The sequence below is a fragment of the Bidens hawaiensis genome, unplaced genomic scaffold (assembly GCF_021521415.1).
Source record: "Bidens hawaiensis isolate Kalapana, Puna unplaced genomic scaffold, B.hawaiensis_p1.1 tig00015640_1, whole genome shotgun sequence".
NCBI classification, from domain to species: domain Eukaryota; kingdom Viridiplantae; phylum Streptophyta; class Magnoliopsida; order Asterales; family Asteraceae; genus Bidens; species Bidens hawaiensis.
This window is the reverse complement of record NW_027492399.1, coordinates 293385-319727: the sequence shown is the minus strand read 5'-3', so window position 1 is coordinate 319727 and position 26343 is coordinate 293385. Positions and strand designations below refer to the sequence as shown.

Sequence of the window (26343 nt, the reverse complement as noted above, 5' to 3'; positions counted from 1 at the left end):
TGATGCGTGAGCATATGTGATATGCGACTGCGCTTAAGCACCATGGTGGTGTGCATGTTGAACGGAGCGGAGCCGCGTTTGGTCTTGTATTCGGCGCGTAGCCATATGGGATATTATGAGGATTCCCAACCTTAAACTATGGCGTGTAGCCATATGGGATATTATGAGGATTCCCAACCTTTAAGTATGGCGCGTAGCCATATGGGATATTATGAGGATTCCCAACCTTTAAGTATGGCGCGTAGCCATATGGGATATTATGAGGATTCCCAACCTTTAAGTTTGGCGCGTAGCCATATGGGATATTATGAGGATTCCCAACCTTTAAGTTTGGCGCGTAGCCATATGGGATATTATGAGGATTCCCAACCTTTAAGTTTGGCGCGTAGCCATATGGGATATTATGAGGATTCCCAACCTTTAAGCATGGCGCGTGGCCATATGGGATATTATGAGGATTCCCAACCTTTAAGCATGGCGCGTGGCCATATGGGATATTATGAGGATTCCCAACCTTTAAGCATGGCGCGTTGCCATATGGGATATTTTGAGGATTCCCAACCTTTAAGTATGGCGCGTAGCCATATGGGATATTATGAGGATTCCGAACCTTTAAGTTTGGCGCGTAGCCATATGGGATATTATGAGGATTCCCAACCTTTAAGTTTGGCGCGTAGCCATATGGGATATTATGAGGATTCCCAACCTTTAAGTTTGGCGCGTGAGGCCTGATGCGCGCATGCACGGCGATGGAGTGGTGACTCGCGAGTGCGCGTGCATGGCGGAGGTCTCTTGCGCAAAACCCACATGGTGGTTTCCGCGGTGGTTTCCACGGGCGCTCACGCATGTCGGCGGAATGGTGACCCGCTGGCGAGCATGCGTGACGGCAGTCTTCTGCGCAACACCCACATGGTGGAGGTCTTTTGCGCGAAACCCACGTGGTGGTTCCCGTGGCGGCACATGCACGGCTGCGGAATGAGAATCCGCGGGCGCGCGTACGTGGCGGCGGAAGTCTGGTAATTTTTGGATCTGCAATTTAAGAGTTAGACCTGCAATTTTAAACCTAAAATCCAGGTCTGTAATCTAGATCTAGATCTGTAAATCAGATCTGGATAGATCTGAAGCTCGGAGCAGATTTAAAACCATCACAGATCCGGAGACTTGATCATTCGAGTCCGGCAGTTTCTTTTCGCACAGATCTGGAAGCCTCTTTTAGATCTATGGATCTTTTTGAGCTTTAATAGAACAAGCCTTGAAGCCTTTTTCTGTAAACTTCCAGATCTGGGTTTTTCCTGGGAGAGATCTGACAGCCGAGATGAAGATCGAAGGGTAGTTCGTTGCCGTCCCACGGATGGCGCCAATGTCGAAGCATGAAATGAATCTGACCTGATCCATGACGATGTTTCCACGGATTTTCGAGATGAACGAACCACGTCTTGATCTTCTTCTCCGGTTGCTTGAGACCTGCAATGGTTTTTCGGGGGTGTGGAGGTGACTGCTAAGAAATCTAAAAGATCTCTTGTTTACAGACACAAAAAAGTGGTGGTGGCTCTTATTGAGCATGACCCTTTAATAAGGAGGTGGAGACCTCCTTATATAGAGAGTCTCATGGCCACCATCATGGTACCCTAATGGGCCTAGCCCAGTTAGGGTTACCTCCACAAAACCCCCTCAGCCCAATAACATTGTATTAGTCCATATAATAAAATAAGCCAAACATAATAAATTTAGGGTCGTAAGACCGGGTTTAGTACCATACCCCTACACTTATAAAGTGTAGAAAGTTGACAAAAATATATATGCATGATTAGCTTTGTAATTGTAAATTGTAAATGTTAATGTAATAAAAATTAAAAAAATGACAAGTAAACCTACCACAGGCACGCTGGCTGGTTCAGCTACTTCAACTAGATTAATAATATTCCAAGCCGTTTGAAACAAGAAATGTGACTGCTAAATTATTATTATTATTATTATTATTATTATTAAACCAATATTAGTGCTAAGTCAGATATACTGTCTCTAATATTTTATGATATAGTTTGCTAAAAATATTTATTAATTCTTTCAAATGTGGTGGAGAAAGTCAAAAACTTAAAAGAGCTACTATAATATTTTATTTTCCACTAAAAAATCTAGAATCCAATATTTGTTAAAAATACACATAACTTTAATATTGTTAAGTTAGTGTAAGTATACTTATAAAAATTAAAATAACTTGTTAGTTGTTAAGTTGTTATGGGATCAAATTTGATAAAGTCATTCAATATTTTAGATAAAAAGTTCATATCATAATATATTGATTTATATATAAATAACTAGGTTTTATCTCCTGTATTACAGAAATGTTTTCATTTTTTGTTTCTAATATTTATATATTTTTTTGGATTTTAATTTTATTTATTATAAGGAAGTTAATAATATACTTAGGGTTTGATGATGAAAGAATTTCACAAATAAATAAGATGTTATAACCCGATTTAACATATCATAAGGAAGCTAATAATATACTTAGGGTTTGGTGAGACCCATGACCCGCTTATTTTTTTACTATAACGTTGTTTCTTAATTATAAATAATATCTTAAAAAAATCGGATACTATTTTTTTGTATATCCCTATTTTATAGGATTTTCATATCAAATATTTGATGAGATTAATTTTTTATTTAATAAGATGTTATAATCAGTTTAATGGCTATATGAGTTTGGTGACCCATACCCATGAATTCGGGTTAAATGCATGAGAAGTTTTCATTTACAAATAAAGCAATCTGATTGTATGAGAGAATGTAGGAAGGTTTCGTTTATATATATATTTAAAATATAAATCTAGAAATATCCTTTTATAAAAAAAAAGGTTTTGAAACCATATTTATCCCAAGTAAAATATCTTCTAATGTTAGATTTGTAATATTTAAATTATCTTTTTATTTTGTTAAGAGTTATACATAAAAATGCTAAATTTAAATAATAATAATAATAATATGTTAAATTTATGTGTATGGATTGATCTACAAATCTACAATTCTAAGTTATTGGATGACACAGCAAGTTGTTACGATTTCACTTTCAGGTGTGACAAATGGATTACAAAACGTAAACTAAAAAGATAACTTACTTTATTTATTTATTTATAAGTATAAAACTTTCTTGTATTATAATATTCCCAAATACTTATAATAGAAAGATTAAAATTGCATTCTAAATGGTCAAAATCAAGATCTTGTTGTCATCATGCACAAATTGGGGCTCAATATCGTCTAGTCAAGAGCCAATTGGTACATTAGTTATTATATGATAATAATTTTAAATTCATAAGCGTAAACGAATAGGTCAGAAAACCCCTTACCCATTAAACTTCAAAATGATAATGAATGAAAATTCTACCCCTTTGTCTCATCACATGTGTTCTTTAATATTCATAACCCCCAGTCTGTCACTCACGCATCACCTGCTCGGAGTCTGTTAACAATTCAAGAATCATACTGGACTATTGGTTCAACACTTAGTGATGTAGAGATTGCCAAACATCTTAATCTAACATAACGAAGATCTCAAATGTTCGTTGATTGATAAGCTCTTTTATTTCTTTAAAAATATAAAGTTTCCTTGTTTTATGATATTTCCATGTACTTTCAATAGAAAGTTTCAAAACGACAATAACATAAAGTTGACATTTTTTACAAACTTGGTACTCAACAACCTTCGAGTCATGAGTCAATTTTCACATTGGAAGCATTCCAAAACTTAAAAAAAAGAAATAAAAAAAAATCAACAATGATACGTATATATGTTGAATTGGTATATATAACATATGGTAATATTTTTATGTTAAACACATAATTATTTATTTATTTCTATTAGCAACTGTAACACTAAACATTTAAATGAAATGTATATTCAATAGACATGTTAAATAATAACAACGATAAGAAAAACGTACAAACGCATATTGCATAATCTCATCTTTCAAAACATTGTCGCAACAGCACAACTTTAAAGATTTAAAATGTATAGAGAATCTTATTCAAATATATGTATATAATAGTTATAACAATATAATAAAATTTTAAACAAAAAAGCTTTAGGATGTTGGTATATGCATGATTAATCAAAAGTTTTAACAACCGTAGCTAAATTGTTGTCCTGAAAGATATAATGTCTTTAAATGTACATACATTCTAGTGACTATGAATATTAAAAGTTTGAACTAAATAACAAATTTCATTATAAAAAGTAGTTTTGATGAAAATAGTAGGCCACCTAAGCTTGTCATAATCAGGACTTAGGAGACGTGCATGTAAACACATGCTAAACCATAAATCATGTATCCTTACAAAAAAATGGTTTTAAGTATATAAATACATTTATCCTTTGCAAAAATAGGATATATTTTAGTTTGATGAAGTTACTAATAAAGAAGAAAATTTAGTTCCTTATAATGATTCAATATTCTTCTATATATAGACTAATTTATCTTCTTTATCCAACATAATTTTTATTTTATACGTATCTTGAATTATTTAGTACTGCTTGCGGTGTGCGAATATAATGCATATGTGCGTGGACCATTGGGTGTGCAAACGTGAATTTGCACTAATTTTGATGTTATTTTGCTAATTTCGTGAAAATAGCGTTAAAAATGATGGAAGGTTAATCAGGTATCATGTGGTGGCGTTGATAGCCGAAAGACAAGAGTACATGCACCAATCAGCCTGGATCTCGATGGTTCAGTGTTATGTGCCTTATGTCCAAGGCTTGATGCAAAACCACTATCAAGCCGGGGGTCTCACTGGAAGCAGCCTCTTTATTCCTATGGGGTAGAGGTAAGGCAGTCTAAATCTTACCAAATAATTATTAGATTCTTAAAAAGATATTCAAAAATAATTATTAGTTGTCGAGAGTGGGATTTGAACCCACGCCCTTTCGGACCTGAAGAAACACTAACCGGACCCCGGGCAGATTACGGGTAACCTGGGGGTTAGATAGCTGTTTCCCACGAGGGGTTAGACCCAGAGAAGATGGTTCTTCTGATAACCTGCAAAACAGACACCGTGAGCTCGTCACTGAGAAGGGGGGAGGGGGGGTTCCTCCTTGTGACCACCCTCCGGCGTGAGAATCAGACTAGGTTGCTCTTTAAATATAAATGTATATTAAGAGATTGCTAGAGCAGATATCAGGTATAATATGATGATAATATGTTAAGATAAGATGATCATACCATTCGTGGTATTTATAGCCGGAGGTAGGTTTCCAAGGAGGTGTGGCCTGCTGAATAGTATTCCTGTTCAACCAACAGTGGCCTACGCACGTGCCCTGCTGGTAGTTGGTGAGTAGGCAGCGGCTGATAGTGACCAGGCCTGCCGTGTACTATTCCTTTTTCACCAACTACAGGCTAGGCACGTGGTATGTCAGGAGTTGGTGAGTAGGTAGCGGCTAACAGTGACATACAGTACAGGAGCATGCTGCTCGCCATACTGTTGTCAATGAGCTGTCGTATCTTTGGACAGATCTTTTGCCCATACCTCGTCAGGTACAGTAAAAGATCCTCAGTATCGTACGGACTGGCTCATTTGGGCGGGAGTATTCCCCCTCCCGCCTTTGTGCGGGAATGTTCCCGGCTTGCTCATTCCTTCTTCAGGTGACTGCTGAATTATTATGAGAGTTAAGCCTTGTGCGTGTAGCCATGCTGCGCGGGTGGCCTTCCCTGATGGCCGGTATCCGTAACTGCGGGAACAGGCGGAGTACCTGAAAACCATTGGTAGGCGTTTCCTGCGGGAACAGCTTGCGTACCGCACGTGAGGACGTCACGTCTCTGAGCGTGGTGGGTCCTGCTGATCCAGTTGGTTTCTGCGCAGACGTTCCTTTAGTTTAGTCTTGCGGGTTCAACCGCGCAGACGTCCGTTAAGGAGTCTTGTGGGTTAAACGGCGCAGACGTCTCTTCAAGGTGAGTCTGTGGGTCCAACTGGGCTCTGCTGGGACCTACCTCTTCAAGTCCCCCCAGTCCAATGTTCTTCTCATGAATGTTTAATAAAGTGAGGTGAACTTTTGGACTTAAGCAAAGGGTTTTTGAAAAGGGTTTAGTTTTAAGGTTTTCCATGGGGATTCTTCCCACGGAAGTCCTAATGTCACGCAGAATTTCCCACTGTTCTGCTTGATCTTTGGGTATGATGCGGGTAGGTCTGTAACCTCCTCGCAAGTCAGGAGCGTTGAGTACCTCTTGTGTAGATTCTCCATGAGGTTTTGGTAGTTTTGAACATAGTGATCAATTATGTTAAAACCACCAATTCCATCTTGAAGTTTCAAACAATGTAGTTCTCATCGTTCCCGCTATGCGGGGATGTTATTCCCGTGTGCGCAAGCATGGCCCAGAAGATCCTTCTTGGTTTCATTTCCCTGCGGAGTGCTAGGTATGTGAAGGGTTTCGCCTTGACACTGTACCCGCAACCGTCTTATAGTTACTTTACTCCCAAGGTATTCGTGGCGTCAATTCCCTGCAGGTGCTAGGTATGTGAAGGGTTTTGCCTTAACACTGTACCCGCACCCGTCTTATAGTTACTTGGTTGCCGAGGTATTCCTGGCGTCAATTCCCTGCAGGTGCTAGGTATGTGAAGGGTTTTGCCTTAACACTGTACCCGCACCCGTCTTATAGTTACTTGGTTGCCGAGGTATTTTTGGCTTCAATTCCCTGCGGGTGCTAAGTATGTGAAGGGTTTTGCCTTGACACTGTACCCGCACCCGTCTTATAGTTACTTGGTTGCCAAGGTAAGGGGTATATTCCCGCTTACTTTTGAATCTTTTTGAATTTTTTTTTTGAAATTTGAAGAGTTGGTGAAAGGATAAGAACAGTCCAAACCTCTGAAACGTCGTGCGACGGTTTCTTCTGACTGTGTCAGGACGTGCAGGGAGTTATGGTAACGTGACAGTACATGGTCATTCCAGACGCTTTTTCAGGCTCGTGGGCGCGATTTTTCGGGCGCGTGGCCGCGAAATTAATGGTACGCGTCCTTTCAACAGCTGTTGCCAGCTTGCTTTTTGCCACGTGTCATAGTTTCATTGCACCTTCGATTTCCCTCTCTTCCGCATTAAATTCATCGCATTAATTGCGATTAGTATATAAAGGGGGAGAGGGTTCTTTGTAATCCACACTTTTCACTTTTTTCTTCATCTTCTAAACGATTTCCGGCGAATACTCACCTTTTCAGGCAAGCATTCTCTTGAAATCGTTTTCTTTCATCTTCAAGATGTCTTCACGTGATCTCGAGTCTACGGCCGATGACAAGAGTACTGCTGGCGAGTGCCAGTGTGCCCTGCCTGGCGATCTGTATCAGTACATCGTCAGGAAGTTCATGCTCGAGTCTCTCGAGCCTGAGTTTCCTGAACCCCACCAGACGGTGTACGATGCCCCCAGAGGCAAGATCGGGGTTTATGCTGCATTCTTTGTCAATGGGAATCTTAGGTTCCCATTGACAAAGTTTGTTTACCGTGTCCTTGAGAGGCACGGTGTGCACCTGACCGAGGTGCATCCGATGGCGATTGCCAAGGTTCGCCACTTCGAGTGGGTGTGCCGGATTCTGGGCATTGAGCCCTATGTTGACCGCCTGATGACCTTCTACACTTGGAGGTGCATCCAGGGGTGGTATACGTTGATAACCCGGATTAAGGGTTTGAAGATTTGCGCAACCGAGCGCAGTCTTCGCTCGTGGAAGAGGGAGTTCTTCTACCTTACTGCTCGCGCCATCCCCCTTGCCATGAAATTTAAGAATGGGCAAGCTCTCCCAAGCCTTCACGCCTCCAACTACCAGGAGGCGGAATGGTTCTCGAAGATATCCCGGGTCCAATCTCCGGTTTACCGGTTTGCGGAGTCCGGGATGGTGATGCTGGGGATGAGCCGGGTGTGGAAGGAGGCGGATGCGCACAAGATCCCAATCGTCCTTGAATACGGTTCGAACTCTGTTCCTTACGGTATGCTTTGTTTCTTATTGTTGATTTTGAATTTCTTCTAACTTCTTTCCTGTTTATTTCAGAGGGGAACGACTTGCAGTCGCTCCTGAACCCGCGGGAGGCTGACGGTCCCGCTCGGATGGGTACTCGCGCTCTAGACGAGAACGAGTTGCCCATCCTAGAACAAACGGCGGATCGGTTCGTGGAGGTCTATCCGCTAGGCCATGAGATCCTTAGCGCCAGGCGGCCAGGTAAGGCGCTATTCGACCCTCGACCCCTCAATGTTGAAACCTCTGCTGGAATTCCTCTAATCGTATGTTCTGATGAGGAATCCGCAGATGGTCCTCCGTTGGTGCGGAAGAAGAAGGCTGCCGGCGGGAAGGGGAAGGAGAAGGTGGCCTCCACTGCCGATCCAGCGCCTCGGTCTGATTCGGAGACCGAGAGCGAAGAGGTGGCGGGGAATCCTGGTGGTGATAAGACCACCGCTCCGGAGGTTGCGACTGTCACCTCCGGAGAGCCCAAGAAGACGACGGTGACCGGCGCAAAGAGGCCGGCTCCATCGGGTTCGTCCCCGCCTCTCCGTACCTTTAGGCTCAAGAAAACCCGTAAGTACAAACTTCCTTTATCTTTAGCTTCATAGTTTAATGTCGTTAACACTTATCTTCTTTACGCAGGCGTGGATGTTGACGCATTCCAGGGTGGAGCGCAGAGGAGTACCTCTCCACCAATGACGGTAGGCTTGGTCAGCCTACCTGAGGCGACGACCCAGGCGCCTGCGCCTGCTTCCGCTGGTTCAGTTGCTCACCCCTTTGAGCCGACTGTTCCAGCTGTGATGACGTCACCGCCGGCTGTGAGTGCTATTTATACAGCATCTTTCACCGAGCCGGCGGTTACTTTTGCTGCGGATTCCGCGGCGGCGACCGCGGCGGCTGCTACCATGCCCCCGTCATCGGCAACGACGGCCGATCCATCAGGTACGCATGGGGCTTCTCGCCAATCTCTGCCACCTTCCCATCTGCCTGACCTCTTGGATGGATTTCCCTTGGGTTCAGGTGATGGGTTCGGCGGCTATCGGCCTGTTATTGACCCTACAGGTGCGTAGGGTTCTTTTGGCCCTTTTCATATTTTTTTATCATCTTTTCCTAACTGCTTTATGTTTTTTGCAGTGTCGGATTCCAATGAAGTGTATGTTCCACGATGGAACATTCGCCGAGGAACAACCCTTCGCACCCCTGTGGAGTGCGTGGAGTGGGCTCGCCACGCTGCTCCCAGTGGTGCGTTGGGGGAAGCCATGGCTAGCTACCAGGAGGGTAGGCTAACCAATGAGCTTCGGGTTCTCCTGGCCCGGATGCAGCCGCGCGTCGAGCTGCTTTGTCGTGAAAACGACAAGTTAAAAGCAGCTCGCGTTAAAGAAGTAGCTCAGGCGCGGGCTGTCCGGGAGGAGAACCAAAGACTTACCGCAGTGGCTGCGGAGAAGGAGAAGGCCTTCAAGGCCCTCGAGGTTGAAGTTCAGGCCCGGCTCGAGGCCCGTTCCAAGGCTGCCCAAGCTGTTAATGAACAGCTTCGGCTGGCTAAGGAAACTGCAAGGAACGCAACCGAGAGGGCCACCAAGGCTGAAGCTGTTGCTGAGCCTCTACGCGTGGAGAATGAGGAGCTTAAAGCCAAATTAGAGGCTCTCCAGCAGGCTCATGATGCCTTGGCGATGGAAGACGCCAAAAAGCTCCAAGAAATCCTGGACCAGAGGGGGGTGCTTGACCATGCTGAGCGTAAGCTAAAGGGCGTCGAAGAGGCTGCGGCTAAAGAAGTGTTGCTTGCCAACCTCAACAAGAGTGAAGCCGATCGCGCCCGTAACGAAGCTCAAGCTGCCCTCCAAGAAGCCCTGGTTGCCAAGGAATGGCTTCTTCGAGAAGCGTTGTCTCAGGTAAGCTTTTCTTGTCTTTACGCTTTTCTTTGTAAATAGAAAAGGTTTTGACACTTGTATATTTTCTTTTGTAGGTTGTGCATCGAGTCTTTGCTGAGACGTCGTATGACGATGCTATGAGCGCAGCCCTCAACGCTTCTCACGAGGATGGGGAAAGGGTCGGCTTCCTGCTTGGTCTAGGGTTCGTTGAGAAAGGCATCCCGCCTTCCAACTTCCCTTTGTATAATGTGGATACTGAAGCTATTTACGACCAAGCAGTGAACCAGTATGCCGCCTTCCCGCATCCGGTGGTGGATAAGGTAAACGAAGTTGCTGCTGCTGATGATGGGCTAGCTATCCTTAAAGCTTTCCTTGAACTGCCACGATCTACTGATGGTGCTGGTCCAAGTGGAAGTGGCCCTGAAGCCTGATCCTGAAGATCCCTTCCCACTGCTAGGATAGATTTAGCTTGTATAGATTTATTTTCTTGTAGGCGGGTAGTTACCCGGCCATTCTTGTAATGAATCATCGTGAAATATAAATCTTTTTGCGGGTAAGACCGCTACTTTCGTTGGGTTCCTTGCTTTGTAAACGTTGTATGACTTGCATACTTTAGTTTAAATTAGCAATTTTCCAAGTGTAGAATAAGTTAACCTTTGAATGTGGTAGATAATAGGTGTGAAGTTTTGCTTCCTCTTTCGTGATTGTGCGGGTAGGACCGTCACTTGCACTTAGTAGGATGGCTAAACTTTACCATCTGACCTGCGTGTAGGTTTTCCTCATCTTTTGAGGATAAGTTAACCTTTGAACGTGGTAGATAATAGGTGTGAAGTTTTGCTTCCTCTTTCGTGATTGTGCGGGTAGGACCGTCACTTGCACTTAGTAGGATGGCTAAACTTTACCCATATCTGACCTGCGTGTAGGTTTTCCTCATCCTTTTTTGAAATTTCTAAGTGTTTAGGATAAGTTAACCTTTGAACGTGGTAGATAATAGGTGTGAAGTTTTGCTTCCTCTTTCGTGATTGTGCGGGTAGGACCGTCACTTGCACTTAGTAGGATGGCTAAACTTTACCTATATCTGACCTGCTTGTAGGTTTTCCTCATCCTTTTGTTAGAAATTCTGATTTGAACCGTTCGACGCGCGGTTGTCAATAGGTTAGTGTTCAGTTTCCTCTCATGATTCATGCGGATAGACCGGCACTTTCATTTAGTAGGATGACTGAACTTTTCCCCTTCAACTGACCTGCGTGAAGGTTTGCCGTTTTTTTGGGTTTATGCGGGTTTTGCCGCCTTCCCCATGCAACGACTTTCACACTTATGTATGCGGTGAAAACCGGCATCAGTGTTGATAGTTCATAAAGTATAAATGTAAAATCATCAGTGTCGATGTTCTAAGGAGAATCATTTCCATTAGAAGTGGCTCTTGGCCTTTTCTTTTCAAATTTGGAATTGATCTACATGCAAACTGTGTAATTGAGCTCCCTTCCATGTTGTTGGGATGGGAGTGCCATCGAGCCGATACCTGGTTCGGGATCTCGTTATTTACGCAGCATGTAGTCTCTACATCAAAGCTGCAATTTTATTCGTGTTTTTTGGTTTGAAGGCTTCTCCAAAACGCCTTCTCGGTTGGGAGTCCGTTTCCTTACGCTTCCCTTTTGCCCTATGGCGAGGGTTCGCGTCGGAGTCAGACTCCTCCGAGTCATCGTCCAAGTATTCTTCGAATTCATCAGCCTGTTGGACGGAACGCAAGCGTTCGTCCAACTCAGCTAGGAATTCCTTCTGACGTGCCTCCGCCCATGCCTTAACTTCATCGAGTGTTTGGCGGGGGTCTTGTTCGTTTCTCTAACTGGGTATCGGTGAATCCCAGTGAGCGATTATTTACTGCACTTGCCCCAGCTTGGGTAACTGGGGTAGTGTTCGTAAAATTTACTTCACTTGCCCCGGCTTGGGTAACCGGGGTAGTGTTTGTAAAAACTGTGTAGCCGGTATTCCCCCCAGTAGCTGGGGTTGTGGTTACCGGAGTTTCTTTAACCATCTTTCCAGAAGTTTGAAAAAACTGGAGAAAAATGAAGTTCTAGCTTTTATGCACGGATGGCGCCAATGAAGAAACACTAACCGGACCCCGGGCAGATTACGGGTAACCTGGGGGTTAGATAGCTGTTTCCCACGAGGGGTTAGACCCAGAGAAGATGGTTCTTCTGATAACCTGCAAAACAGACACCGTGAGCTCGTCACTGAGAATGGGGGGGTTCCTCCTTGTGACCACCCTCCGGCGTGAGAATCAGACTAGGTTGCTCTTTAAATATAAATGTATATTAATAGATTGTTAGAGCAGATATCAGGTATAATATGATGATAATATGTTAAGAAACGATGATCATACCATTCGTGGTATTTATAGCCGGAGGTAGGTTTCCAAGGAGGTGTGGCCTGCTGAATAGTATTCCTGTTCATCCAACAGTGGCCTACGCACGTGCCCTGCTGGTAGTTGGTGAGTAGGCAGCGGCTGATAGTGACCAGGCCTGCCGTGTACTATTCCTTTTTCACCAACTACAGGCTAGGCACGTGGTATGTCAGGAGTTGGTGAGTAGGTAGCGGCTAACAGTGACATACAGTACAGGAGCATGCTGCTCGCCATACTGTTGTCAATGAGCTGTCGTATCTTTGGACAGATCTTTTGCCCATACCTCGTCAGGTACAGTAAAAGATCCTCAGTATCGTACGGACTGGCTCATTTGGGCGGGAGTATTCCCCCTCCCGCCTTTGTGCGGGAATGTTCCCGGCTTGCTCATTCCTTCTTCAGGTGACTGCTGAATTATTATGAGAGTTAAGCCTTGTGCGTGTAGCCATGCTGCGCGGGTGGCCTTCCCTGATGGCCGGTATCCGTAACTGCGGGAACAGGCGGAGTACCTGAAAACCATTGGTAGGCGTTTCCTGCGGGAACAGCTTGCGTACCGCACGTGAGGACGTCACGTCTCTGAGCGTGGTGGGTCCTGCTGATCCAGTTGGTTTCTGCGCAGACGTTCCTTTAGTTTAGTCTTGCGGGTTCAACCGCGCAGACGTCCGTTAAGGAGTCTTGCGGGTTGAACTGCGCAGACGTCTCTTCAAGGTGAGTCTGTGGGTCCAACTGGGCTCTGCTGGGACCTACCTCTTCAGGACCAGAACCTTAATCTGGCGCCTTAGACCAACTCGGCCATCTCGACTATTGTTCTTATTTTCTTTTGTTCAATACATAAGCATAAAGCCAGTGTCTAGAACCCTTAAACAGCACCAAAAAGAAGTTTTGTGAGGCTAAAATATAAGTTAAAAGAGAGAGAAGAAAGTGAGCACTCATTTCCGTCCGTATGGTTTGTGTCATTTCTGTCCTAAAAGATTTTTTGGTCGTTGTCGTTGTCGTCATCGAGGTTTCATTTTCTTGCCATTTTAGTTCAGTTCAAACCCTGTTAGTTATAATATGTTAACTATGTAAAATTACCAAACTACCCTTGAATTTAATAGAACCTTTCCGTCCATATGGTTTGTGTCATTTCTGTCCAAAAAGATTTTTTGGTCATTGCCGTCAACGAGGTTTCAATTTCTTGCCATTTTAGTCCAATTCATTAGCCATGTTAGTTATCATTTGTTAACTAAGTAAATTACCAAAATACCCTTGAATTTAATAAAACCTTTAGATCCAACCATAGTCATTGCAACCGCGACTTTGTCTTCCTCTCCATAACCAATTCCAGGCACGGCAACGGTTTCGACCGCCGGAAAAGCGTAGTTGTCAGCCGTGTGACCATCTCCATTGTCTCTCTCTGTTCTAGGCAATATACGTCTCTACACCACATTTATGAAACACATGTTCTTAACTAGCGAATGTGTTCAAATCATATTCTCTACAAGCAAACCAAATCAAATTTGTACCACCGGAAAGGGCAATGGTGTCAATGGTTCGTGTGTGTGTCAGACGAAATGGCCAACAAAATCCTTTTGGACGCAAATGATAAAAGTGACCAAACGACAGGGACGGAAATGACAGTTCTCTCAAAGAAAGAGAGAAACAGCTAAGAAAAGAGAAATGAATTAACAACCAAAAACAAATGCTTCAAAATTTAAATCCTTAGTGATTCTTAAAAGGTTAATTCTCATTAATAAGGTATTGAGCTTAAATCAACATTCAAACAATCAAAGTTATCTCATATTATGCTCTAGTTTCAACTATTTCCTTCATTTCATCCACCGACAATAACGACGCGTCACCTTCAAAATCTTTCTCCATTCTCTCTCGCAGCTACAATAAAAAACACCACCACCGAAATATTAAATCAAACAAACGCAAAAACTAATTCCTTGCTAACCAATAGAACCAGGTAAAACACACTGTATTTTGTAAATACAAAGAAACAAAAAATCGGTCATGAAATAAAAAAAAACGGGCTGTACCTTCTCTAAAATAGCAGACTGATCATCCACACCATAATTACGCATGTGTTTCAACATCTCGAGTTGCTGTTACAAAATTCCAATTCAAATTAAAACTTTGAAGATATACAAGGATATTTATATCAATATTTTTGCTCATGTTGATAACATTCAAAATATTTTAAATCATATTCCTATTAAATATATATGATATTAAAAATATTATTAACAAATTAATTATAATTTGTTAAAAATATAATAGTATATTATTTATATTAATAATATGAGTTAAGAACCACAAAACACTCCTACCTGTTGCTGCAGATTCTGTTGCGCTTGGAATCGCTCAGAATATTCTTCTGGTCCGAGCTCTGCTTCTTCACACGCCATCTCTTCTCTGTCAATAATCATAGCACATGTTTATATAAATGATTGCAATTTTGTGGCAGTAGCGAAAACGTCACAAAGCTGAAAAAAATTGTGTTATTGAGATAGAGAGAGAGATTACTTTGCTACAAATTTATAGAAGCTGATCATCAAATCTTGGTCGTTTTCGTATTCCATATTTATTTTCCCCAAGCAAGCAAGGCCATAAGTTGGATCTGAAATAACCGCATCACATGCAATGTCAACATGTTGTAAATGCTACAACTCAGGTCGTGTTTTGGACTTTATCTCAATCGGGTCAAACTGAAAACGTTAGCTAAAGGGGGTACGTGTCACCCAAAGTCGGTTTTTAATGCACACAGCCTCCTAAATTATTTTATTCGAGGATTCAGATTATTAGTGTGATAATATTGTTTGCAGTCCTAATTAACATATACAAAATATCAAACAACTTATAACATATGTAAGATCAATATACATATATACATACACATAGTGACGAACACTAAATATTTGAGAACCATTTAACCGGTGAATAAAGCTGTTTGCTAAATACTTAGCGGATCTCATCCGAACCAGTTATAATATAATACATTTAATTAAAGAAACATGACTTACCAATTCCCATTTCTCTAAGTATTTCCTCCTGGATAGCAGTAGTCACAGCTACAGCTTCCTGTATTTATTTAAGCATCATTTTTATGGTTAAAGGTTTGCACACATTAATATGTAACCAAATAACATTAGGCTAACCGTAGTGGGGTGGCACCCATGCCACCTCTCCAACATCTTCCCAGCCAAACCACTGGGGCATCCGTAGTGGAGGGACTAAAAACGCCCTTTTTTCATACCGCATAGACACGAGGGATTTTTCATATTTTATGCGTAGCCGTTGAAGCCCCTTGTAATAAGTAAATACGGTTCAAATTACTTTTTTTTTTCAAATAAACTTTGCTTTCTCATTAAAATAAAAAACGATTACAATAAAGTGGCAGGAAAACAAGCAAAAAGCTACACCGCAACCCCCTTTTGAATAGCAAAGCCAATCCTACTAAAAACGAAGCTTTGGGACTGGTCAAATTACCCTGGTCAAAGACCAACCCATTTTGTCCTTGACGCCGTCGCCATAAAAAAGAGGAGACCATTTTTTTTGTCAAAAACGCCAAAGGCATAGTGGTGTGGGTAGAGGTGCACAGCCAACCCGATTAACCGGTTCCAACCTGAAATCCAAACCGGTCCACCACTAACCGGTTTATACTCGTTTCTAACCGCCGGTTAGAAACCGGTTTATATTATTGATCTCCGAAACCGATTACAAACAGGTTAACCAAACCGGTTATTTGGTTTTTTTTTAATTATTTTTTTAAAACCAGTTTTTTCCGGTTTTTTATGGGTTAACCCGTTTGGTTATACCGGGTAGGGGTTTATTGTCTCAAAACTGGTTATTTGAGTGTTGACCACTAACCGCTTTTGAAAATAACCGATTTTCAACTAACCGGTTAACCGATTTGTGCACCACTAGGTGTGGGGGCGTCATCGGTGGTTTTTGGGCGTCAACGCAACCCCACTACAACCATTTACATAGGGGCGAGCTCGAGCTCAAGCTCAAGGGTGTGGGGCCCCAATTAAATCCAACCAATCAAATTCCGCCTAGTCACATTTTTATATTGAAAAATAAATAAATAATAACCATGTTGTTACTTAAACCACCATTACGCGCTTTTTTATGGAAAAGTTAACGAAAGCCTGGACGTTTTTCACTTTTTAGTTAAACCTAACCACAACAAGAAACCATCTTAAAAGAAGAAAGATTTCAGTCACCTGATTATCGTTAACAGCATCTGCAATCCGTTTCTTCACAGCTATTAAATTCATAAAATTTCGCATCAAAACCAAATAAATAATAATAATAAAAATAAATTGATTGAAATGAAATTGATACCAGGCTGAGATGTGAGAGTAGAGAATCGATCAAATAGATAAAGCAATTGTTCTTTCGATAACATATTGAAAAAAATTGGGATATTATTATTATTATTATTCTAGCCCTGACAGTAATAGTTGGTCTAGCTTGACAAAACGACGCAGTTTCGGCAAAATATGTATAGAGTCTTGACAGCTCCACCACTGGTTCTTATTCCGTTACAGAAAAGAGTAATAAATAATGATTTAAAACCACTTCGTGCTGGTCGTTTAAACCTTTAGGGGGTGTTTGGCCTAGCTTCTTTAATCAAGTTTATAGCTTTTTTTATAAAATAAGTTTAATTTGGTGCATGGGTTAGCTTTTTAAGCTTATGCTTATAAGCTTATACAAGCTTATTTGAAGATGGTTTTTTAGCTTATTTTAAGAAGTTTATTCGTGTAAGGGTGTAAACTACTCATTTGCCCTCAAATAGTGGTGGATTAATAATTATTGAAGCAACTTATTTATGTAACAAATTAAAGAATTGTGGATTTAACAACTTATTATCAACTTGTAGAATATAAGCTAATCCAAACACTTAACAATAGCTTATCAAATAATAGAAAACAAGCTATAAGTTACTTTGAAATATAAACATAAGCCAAAAAATAAAAGCTAGGCCAAACACCCCCTTAATACTGGTTTAAATCGGCAAATCGGTTTTAAGCCCAAACATAAAAGGACCATGTGTAGTTAATTAACTAAAAGGTGAAAAACGTCATGTTACGTAGCATGGGGCTCTCATTAATTTTTCACTTAAAAATACGTAATGGTTTAATTAAAAACATAATTAACATTTGATTTTTTTAAAAGGTGAACATTGAATTTGATTGGTTGGAAAATAGCCTAGCCCCTCTCGTTGCCTCAAAGCCCATTATTCAGTTATCTCCTTAGACTGCACGCTATGGGCGTTATTGCAGGCTTTTTTGGGGCACTATTGGAAGGGAACACCGCATGAGGGCGCTATTGGAGGGGCGGGGGGGGGGGGGGGGGGTCATGGTGACCGGCGCCTAAGGGGAAAGTGGTGGTGGGGCCATGTGTTTTCTCTCTCTCCCCCTCTCATACAAAGACATGTATGTGTGTATGTATTGAGACGTAAAAGTGGCTTTAAACCACAAAGGAGCATTATAGAGAGGGGCTTCGATTCCTCGTTTCTTACGTGACGTGGAAGGGCTTTTAAGCCCCACCATAGTAAGAGGGCTCTTGCTCATTTTGGGCCCCTCCTTTTATTATGTGTAATGATTTGGCTTAACAAATATGGGTGAGATGACATGAGGCGCAACCCGACAACACTCGGTCTAACCACAACATTAGTGGCGGTTAATCCTAAATAATAATAATAAGCACCCTAGAAATGAAATAAAAAATCTTCACTTTAAAGACACAGGAAGCTGCAATTTCATTCAAATTTGACATTGTAAAAGCGTTAAAACTAGTGACAAACCCAAGAATTTTTTTTCAAGGGGTGATCGAGGCTTAACCAAAATTTTATGGGAGAATAGAATATTTCAAGAAATGTACGTAAAAATACCACTAAAAATTTCTATGGAGGGCAGCTGCCCTCCTTTCTTTGGCTATAGGCCCGCCCTTTACCACAAAGGTTTGGATCACCGTTTACTCCAACTAAAACTCCTGGTAACGCGTCGCATACTAATTCTCTCTCGATCTCCACCGCGTTGGCAACAATTCCACTAAATTGCTCCCGACTCACCTTCGTGTTCAGTAATCCGTACAGCAAACACGCGAAATCACAGTGTAATTCGTCTCTCAAAATCAATTCGTACAAAAGTCAAACGCTGATTGTTTCCAATAGCGTTTCAAATCGTATTAGAACCAAAAAAATTGCCTCTTGATGACAGAAAAGTGTAGCATGAATAGCAAAATATAGTTTCTTAATCAAACTCGACAAAAAAATTAAAATTACGAAAACAAGAGATCTTTAACCAATCTTTCATGCGGTGTGGTCAACATTAAATAACATTCCTCATTCCGCAAACAAACTTAAAACTTTCTCTAGTACTCCTGCAATGCAAATATCATATCTACTTTTAAACGGGTGATTGCTTAACGCTGCGGTGGTGGCGGTACGTTTGACTTGGCGAATCCGACCCACGCCACAATACTAACCGCAAGAATAACCCATCCAAATATATCATACTTCAGATCACTGCTCTTTTGCGCCTTTGCACTCTGCACCACACACACACACCAATTTTTTTTAATTTACAGATAGATTTTATATTTGCTTTAAAAAGAATGATTGATTTGCGTGTAAAAGAGAGAAGAAGAAACTATACCTTAACACTTGAAGAAGTTGATGGGCCTCCCCCGGCCCCGGGTCCCGCAGCTTGTTGGCTAAAACCTTGTTTATGGACTTCTGCATGTAATTCAGGAGCCTGAAATCATAATATAATTAGTCATCCACTAAGCTGCTTCAGAAACTAAGATAATTGTAATATCGAACTAAAAGGACGGACATGTCTTGATCACTAAGCTGCATTCTGGTGTACATGTGTGTTTTCGTGTGATGTGTTTGTATGAGAGACACTAAAAGAGAACAAAATGATTTGTAGCATGCAGCTAAACGAAAAATGTTGGGCCGAATAGTCTCCAATGTATGACAGCACAGATACAAATAAGTGGACCCCACTGAGCAAAATATATTTCTTGCTACAGCAGCTTAAAATGATGAATAATTTTGTTTTATCGCGTGGAATGGAATGAAGCATTCGTGAAGAAATGAGATTCTATCCAGTTGACTGCCTTTTCTTTCCCGTTCTATCATGCAATATTGCAATGTAACGGAAATTATGCAAATATAACCGAGTTTTATGTGTAATCTTCAATAACAAAAAGCTTTCTGGAAACTATCAAAATTTAAATTCATTTACTTTTTTGTCTTCCAAAGATGACTTGAGAGGCTTTATTCCTTGATTTTTTTCTATTATACCTTTTAGGTGGATTGTGGTTAGTGGCTGCTGGCAAGAGTTGGAGATTTTACAAGTAGGGATAGATATAGAAGACTGCTAATAATCATATTTAGTTAGTCAATTGCCTATCAGGTTTCTTGAAAAAATCTACAGAGCCAGAGATAGCTTCTTTGTCGGTCAACTGTAGAAACTGATACGAGCCGTGAACACAGTAATAACATATGACAAAGCACACCTAAAACTGGCCAGGCTTGCATCTTTCATTATCTAAAATAGGCTTGACAAACTGGGTGGATTCGGGCTACATGTCAAAACAGTTTATAAGCAGTATGAGTTAGATCAAAACAGATTCTAGACTAATACGAGCCATTTTAAAAAACTATCAATTTGGTTGAAGTCAAAACAGGTTTAGCCAATAGAGAATTGAGTTAAAATGAGTCGTTTTTAAATAAAAAGGTGTCTACCCCTGGTTAAAATTAGTTGTTTTAGAAAAGTACCCACCCCACCGCCGGGTAAAAATGAGTCGTTTTAGAAAGAAAAAAAAAACGCTTCAACCCACACACCACCCATCCCCAAGTTAAAATGAGTTGTATTATTAAAAAAAAGTGCCCACCAGGTTGGCGACAGCTGGTGAGTAAGACGGTAGCGGTGACGACGGAGGTAGAGTAGCTGCGACGGTATTAGAGGTGCTTTGTCGTATGTTAGTAGGTGGCACCGGTTAGTGCTATAAATGACAGCTTTAAGTACAAAATATCATTTGCAACATAGGCAGTATAATAACAAAAGCAAACAGCAGGATGATCTCATATGTGAGTTTTGAAAAGAAGGCAAATTTTCAATAACTAGTAATACGCAATGCAACTTGACAAGAATAGACAACTAATGACTAGTAATCACCTTCCTTAATTAAATCTTTCACTATGTAAATCACCTTCCTTAATTAAAACACAAGGGTAACAATCATCACGAGAACATAAATATCATTCTGTTTCTTAAATGCACAGGTGTCCAAACATCCAGTAATTCATCAGGGATATCGGCCTATGGGGCTACTGTGCTTTTTGAATGTCGATAATTAACGTAAAATCTAACAATATAAAATTCTAGCTCTTGTTTCAAAAGCATCCTACGCTACTTGTTTTTTTTTACCAAACTCGCTTGCTAATTTACCCTCCTAACCACTCCTCGCCACATAAAAACATGAAAGTTAACCTAAAGAATGAACAAACATGAACAAAATTGTACCTTTGTCGCCACTTCAAATGATTTGCGGTAAAGTTCGTTCTCTGGATCCTGAAACAAACATACCACATCACACATCCGACACCAAGTAACGTAATTTAATTATTTAAATTCATCCGATACGTGCCGTTAAACTCTTTATATACAAAACTATATTTCTAAAGATGAGTACCTCATCAACAGCCTGCTTAAAGAACACGTAAGCGGAATCAAAATAACCCTTAGCTTCATCTTTATCCGGAGTCAAAAACGCATACGAAGTCTGCGCATTGGCCATACACCACAAGGCATCATGCTTCTTCGGATCAATCGATAACGCTTCATCCAGTTTCGATATCGCTTCTACACAACCAAACCAAACCAAACATTAACCAAATAATAATCAATTCAAAAACAGCAAACTCATAGCCATAAATTAACAACCTTTAATCATGGACTTTGATTCCTGAACACTCTGGAAGGTTGATAATTCGAGCAAAGCTCCTCCCCATCTAGTTAGGTTCTGCGCGAATATAAAGTAACACAACAAATTAATATATATATATATATATATATATAGGGGTAGGTTAACGTACAATAATTGGTTATCATACATTAGGTACGCGAGCTTTTTGAACGTCGATTTCAATTTCACGCAGTGGCATAATTGTAAATAACTTAAATTTAATTCTATGATCTAATTCATCAATTGATTCATCGAGCGTCCATCCATATCAATATAATTCAACCGTCGATCAGTATTAAACTAATTTGCATATCGATATCAAACTAATTGAGTTAATTATCTACCCCTAAAAACTTCATGACGGACAAAGCTACAGCGTGTGCCCTAAGTTTCTTCAATCGATAAGTTTTTATACTTACAAATACTAAAGTGATGAACTTATAATCCAAAAACTAACAAAAGTGATGAACTTATAAACGTTAGTTTTGGCATTACTTTTGTTAGCTGAACTAAACATGTGAAGATTTTATCAAAACGTATAGAAACGTATTAAGTTTTTGTACTAAAGTGGAAACGTATCAAGTTTTTATACTAAAGTGATAAAACGTTCTTCAATTTTGACACTAAAGTGAAGAACGTATGAACACTAACAAATAAAACCAGAACGTATTAAGTTTTCCCTAAAAACTTCGAAACGGACAAAGCTACAGCTCTAGCTTTAGAAACTTATTTATAAAACTTCAAAACGTATTAAAAAAATCAATTTTATTTCAACCAGAACGTATTAAAAGAACATTTTATCAAAACGTATAAGAAGAAATCATTTTTATTTCAAACTAGAATGTATTAATAGAACGTTTTAATACGTTCCAGCTAATACGCTTTAAACCTTTAAACGTTCAACTAAAACGTTTTTACCTTTAAACGTTCAATACTTCAATGTCAAAAACCCATCATCCAGAACTCAAAATTGATCGATTGAAGCTTCAAATTGATGATTAATTGAATCGATTTCAAGATTAACCGATCAATTGGCTTCAATTTCAATTCAACTAAACAAACCTGTGACGGGTTTTGCGTTTTTCCGATGAGTTCGTTGTCGACGGCGATGATGGTGACGAAGAGTGTTGATGGCGCCGGCGATCGAAGGTGAAGGAGGTGTGTTGATGTCGGCGACTGGTGGTGGAGACGGATTGAGGGAGTGGGACGAGCAGATGAGTGTAATTGTGATTTTGGGTTTTGAAAATCTAACGGTTGGAAGTGTCGCGTACGTAATGTACGATAAAGGATTATTGTATTCTATCCTTTATCTATCTATCTATCTATCTATCTATCTATATATATATATATATGATGGTAAATTATTGTTATTAGAGTAAAGTATCGTACAATAATCGCTTAACGTACAATAGGTGCACGCCAAGTTAAAAACAAATCATTTAATTTTAAATTCCAATACACTCAAATCCATATCAGTTTTTCATAGAATACGCTCAAAAATCCATAATACGCTTAGAAAACGTTTTTAGTAAGAACCGTCAAAAATTTGATCGATTAACAGTCAAAATCTTCTTTTTTTTTTCGGTGGAGAAGGTTCATGTACAAAATGATCTTAACATGAGAACATAGGAAACACTACCAATCTACCAAAAATGAGAACGTAGGAAACAATAGCAACTTCAATACCAATTGACATAAGCAATGTTTTATAATAACAAAGAAAAAACTTAATAATTAACAACAAAATAATCAAAATCAGCACCAAAATAATAACAACAAATACTTATAGCAAGCATAAAAAAACTAATAATAAACAAAATGTAAATCAACAAATACTTATAGCATCTCATAATCGTAAATCAGCATATACTGACAAAAGATAATAGCAAACAATTATAAAAACAAACCTAATAATAACAGCAAATTGGTTCTCACTGATTTCATGTTACGAATAAAATGTATTTGATCCTGAAACTATATGTATATATGGTGGTAAACTGTATATTTGAAATTAGAGACCCTAATTAGTTATTAAATACCTCGGTATCGAGAGGGTTTTTGGTGTAGGTGGCTTCGGCAGTACGGCGAGCGTGTTCGAAGAACAGAAGACGATCGAAATCAGTTTGCATATCCATGGTTCAGTTTCCGGTGGATAAGCAGCAGCGGGTTTAACGCCGCAAGAAATGTTTTAAGAGGTGCTGTAGGTGCGATGGATTGTGTTTCTCCCCAACGTTTTAAGCCGAACCTGGGATCAGACATCCGGGGGGGTTTTAATGCTCGAATCCGTATATGACCGTACCTGTAGGGTGTGGATAAGTACCAAACCTGTACCCGGAAAACAGGAACCGGGTTTTTCAAATATCCGAAATTACCCCAAAAGTGCAGCTTCTTAAAAAAACCCTATCTATACCTGGGGGAAAAAAAAGCCTGAAATAGAGTGTTTGAATGCCCAAAATGGGCAACTTCATAAAACAGTAACCAACTTTTAAAAGTGTTCAAATTAGGTCACTTAACTTTAAAAAGTGTTCCAATTAGGTCACTCAACTTTCGTGTTTGATTAAATTAAAAGTTTTAACATGTTTTTTTAGCCAATTTCTTTTCTGTTCCACATAGGAAATTTTTTTATCTTTTTTTTAAGTTGACGTTGAGTGGCGACGTGAATTTTATTTTTTATTTTTAAATTTTAATATAATTAACGTTTTTTTAAAATTTTTAAATTTAACTACATATATTGCAAATTCCGACACCCACATCTTATCATCCATTTCTTTCTTGATGTACACAAAAATCGGTGAGACTTGATTTGAAGATTTAGTGACCCGATTTGGGGAAAATATGCATCAGTGACCTAATTAGAACACTTTTGAAAGTTGGTTACTATTCTATAAGATTTCCCCTACCAAAAAATAGGGTGTTCAAATACCCAGTTTTCGAGAATACCAGGTTCTATACTTGACCTTAACCCGGTGTAAATGGTATGATTTTTAGAGACAATACCTGGACTCGAACCTGACGGGGGTATGTTCAATACCTGATTTTCTAATACCCGGTCATACCCGAAACTGTAACATCTGCCCGAATCCGACCCGACCCAGATACCCGTTTTCTGATCCGATTCTTTTTATGATTTAAAAATTAATTATAATCTTTATAAATCTAACCTTTAATAAATCTTTATGTATATATATATTTTTAAAATGTTTCTTCCGCCTCTCCTTCCTCTTCTTCTCTTTTCTTTCCGCCGTCCCGCCTTCTTTTCTCTTGTCGCCATTCCCCCCCCCCCTTTGTTTAAACCTTGAGCCTTGAACCCCTTTCTCTTAACTCCTTGCTTGTCCTTTGGCTCTTCCCGCCTAAGGATATCTGCGCAGCTCCACGCGCTAAACTCCTTACAAGGAAGCCTGCGTGAAGATTGACTGTTCCTGCGCTACGCGCTAGGAACTGTAGTTCTTCCCGCGGCGCGCTAAGAATGATACTTCTCCGCGCGACGCGCTAAGAATTGTAGATCCTCCCGCGACACGCTGTAAATTTGTAGTTCTTCTCGCAGCGCGCTAAGAATTGTAATTCTTCCCGCGACGCGCTAAGGATTTATGTTCTTCCCGCGACGCGCTAAGGATTTCAGTTCGTTCCGCGACGCGCTAAGGATTTGTGGTTCTTCCCGCAGCGCGCTAAGGTTTGTCTGTGTCAGCCTTCTGTGTGTGCCTTCGCGCTCGCGCACTCAGCTTTCTCGCGCTAAGTCTTGTGTCTTTTATCTTGATTTATCCAGCCGTTTACCTTTGGTGATATCTTATCTTTTGGGCTGTTGACCTAACTTGCTTTGTGTCTGAAAAGTTACTTTCGGCGCAGCATGCGCGTCAATCCTATTGGTTGACAGAAAAAGGTGACTGACAATATCTTTTGAGATCTTCTTTTCCTTATCTTGAACAGTGTTTGCCTGACATATCCCATGTGCTGTGAACAGTAACCTGACAGCTTTTTCCCCTTTTCCTGCTGCCATATCTTTTGCTTAGATTTGGTGAGATATTTTCCCCTTTTTCCGGGATTATGTTCCCTAGGGTTTGCCTATTTATACCCAGCCATTTTCTTTAACATTTCACACGCAGACACTTAATCTCTTCTCCTTCTCCCTGCTGAAGATCCTCGCAGCACAGCCGTCAACATAACTCCAGCTCTCCTTGCCTCTGTTTTTCTTTCTCTTCTTTTCTGCCCAGATCTCGGTTAGTAAATGTTTATAATTTGTTTAAGTAAATCAATGCATATTACCTATGGTTAGTTATAATCAAGACACTAAAACCAATCGTTAAACCGATAATCTTATTTATAGGTTAACTTTGCTTGTTTGGTTCTTGCTTTATTTATCTTCATCGCACCGTTTATCATGTGAGTTATCTCGTACCTAATCCCTTTTTATTTTTAATGTTTTGGGATGTTCATGTGTTCATACAAACTTAGAGTCTTAAACTGTTTATGAACTTTAGTCGCGCAGTATCCCATGTGTTGAGGATGTTTACTTGGCTGTTATTTGTATGTGTGTATCATTAACCGCTTTGTTCGGCCTATTCCGAAGTTTTCATGGTACCATTGGATGAACACGGGAGACCTATCGTTTACGGTTTTTCTTTGTTTACACTTGCACTGATGTTTTCTCGTTTTTGTGCTCAATTGGGAGCACGGATTGAACTATGAGCTATGATCTATCTTAGGCTTGATCACAATCTGATTACACCCTTGCTAAACTCTAGACATACACGTGTTGCGCGCAGATTTACTGTATTGCATTAAACTTGATTTCTCACCAACACGCAAGTGTTTGACGTTTATTTTAACACATGTTCAGGTTTGCAGTAGCTGTTTTGGAGCTTGTGGACACGTAGGAAGTTTTCTTTTATTTTGGACCTAGATTAAAATGTATCAAGACAAGTATATGTTGATCGAATACTTTGCTTTATTATATAATGATTTTTGTTGATTTATGTTATCTTGTGTTGCGCTGCGCGCGCGCGATAAATGTGTATTAATAAATATTGACACCCAATAGTGTCACGGGTAATGAAACAATATGTGGCGCCCCGATGTATAATCCGCCTTTGGTCGGGGTGTGACAGATTGGTATCAGAGCTCGTTGACTTT

At 40.3% G+C, this 26343-nt stretch overlaps 2 protein-coding genes across 2 annotated transcripts; both read right to left on the bottom strand.

The window, feature by feature from the left end:
- Positions 1 to 13958: 13958 nt before the first annotated feature.
- Positions 13959 to 16663, bottom strand: LOC143549529 (uncharacterized). The gene is made up of 7 exons (XM_077040422.1): positions 16579 to 16663; positions 16458 to 16498; positions 15255 to 15312; positions 14758 to 14851; positions 14562 to 14646; positions 14271 to 14336; positions 13959 to 14118 (listed from the first exon to the last, which is right to left on the bottom strand). The coding sequence occupies exons 1-7, from the start codon at positions 16640 to 16642 to the stop codon at positions 14029 to 14031; spliced, it is 498 nt and encodes a 165-aa protein (XP_076896537.1). The 5' UTR covers positions 16643 to 16663; the 3' UTR covers positions 13959 to 14028.
- A 1849-nt stretch (positions 16664 to 18512) lies between these two features.
- On the bottom strand, positions 18513 to 23370 carry LOC143549528 (mitochondrial import receptor subunit TOM20-like). The gene is made up of 6 exons (XM_077040421.1): positions 23256 to 23370; positions 21195 to 21273; positions 20944 to 21113; positions 20775 to 20822; positions 18897 to 18995; positions 18513 to 18789 (listed from the first exon to the last, which is right to left on the bottom strand). Exons 1-6 carry the CDS (start codon positions 23349 to 23351, stop codon positions 18664 to 18666), a joined length of 618 nt encoding a protein of 205 aa, XP_076896536.1. The 5' UTR covers positions 23352 to 23370; the 3' UTR covers positions 18513 to 18663.
- Between the last annotated feature and the right edge of the window lie 2973 nt (positions 23371 to 26343).

Coding starts and splice junctions, on each gene's coding strand:
- LOC143549529 (XM_077040422.1), bottom strand. CDS start 16,642: ATGTTATCGAAAGAACAATTGCTTTATCTATTTGATCGATTCTCTACT. Junction 15,313..16,457: donor ATGCTGTTAACGATAATCAG/GTGACTGAAATC, acceptor AAATAAATACAG/GAAGCTGTAGCTGTGACTAC. Junction 14,337..14,561: donor AACAGAATCTGCAGCAACAG/GTAGGAGTGTTT, acceptor ATTTTGTAACAG/CAACTCGAGATGTTGAAACA.
- LOC143549528 (XM_077040421.1), bottom strand. CDS start 23,351: ATGGATATGCAAACTGATTTCGATCGTCTTCTGTTCTTCGAACACGCT. Junction 21,274..23,255: donor AAAACCCTCTCGATACCGAG/GTATTTAATAAC, acceptor ATATTCGCGCAG/AACCTAACTAGATGGGGAGG. Junction 20,823..20,943: donor TTAAGCAGGCTGTTGATGAG/GTACTCATCTTT, acceptor TGTTTGTTTCAG/GATCCAGAGAACGAACTTTA.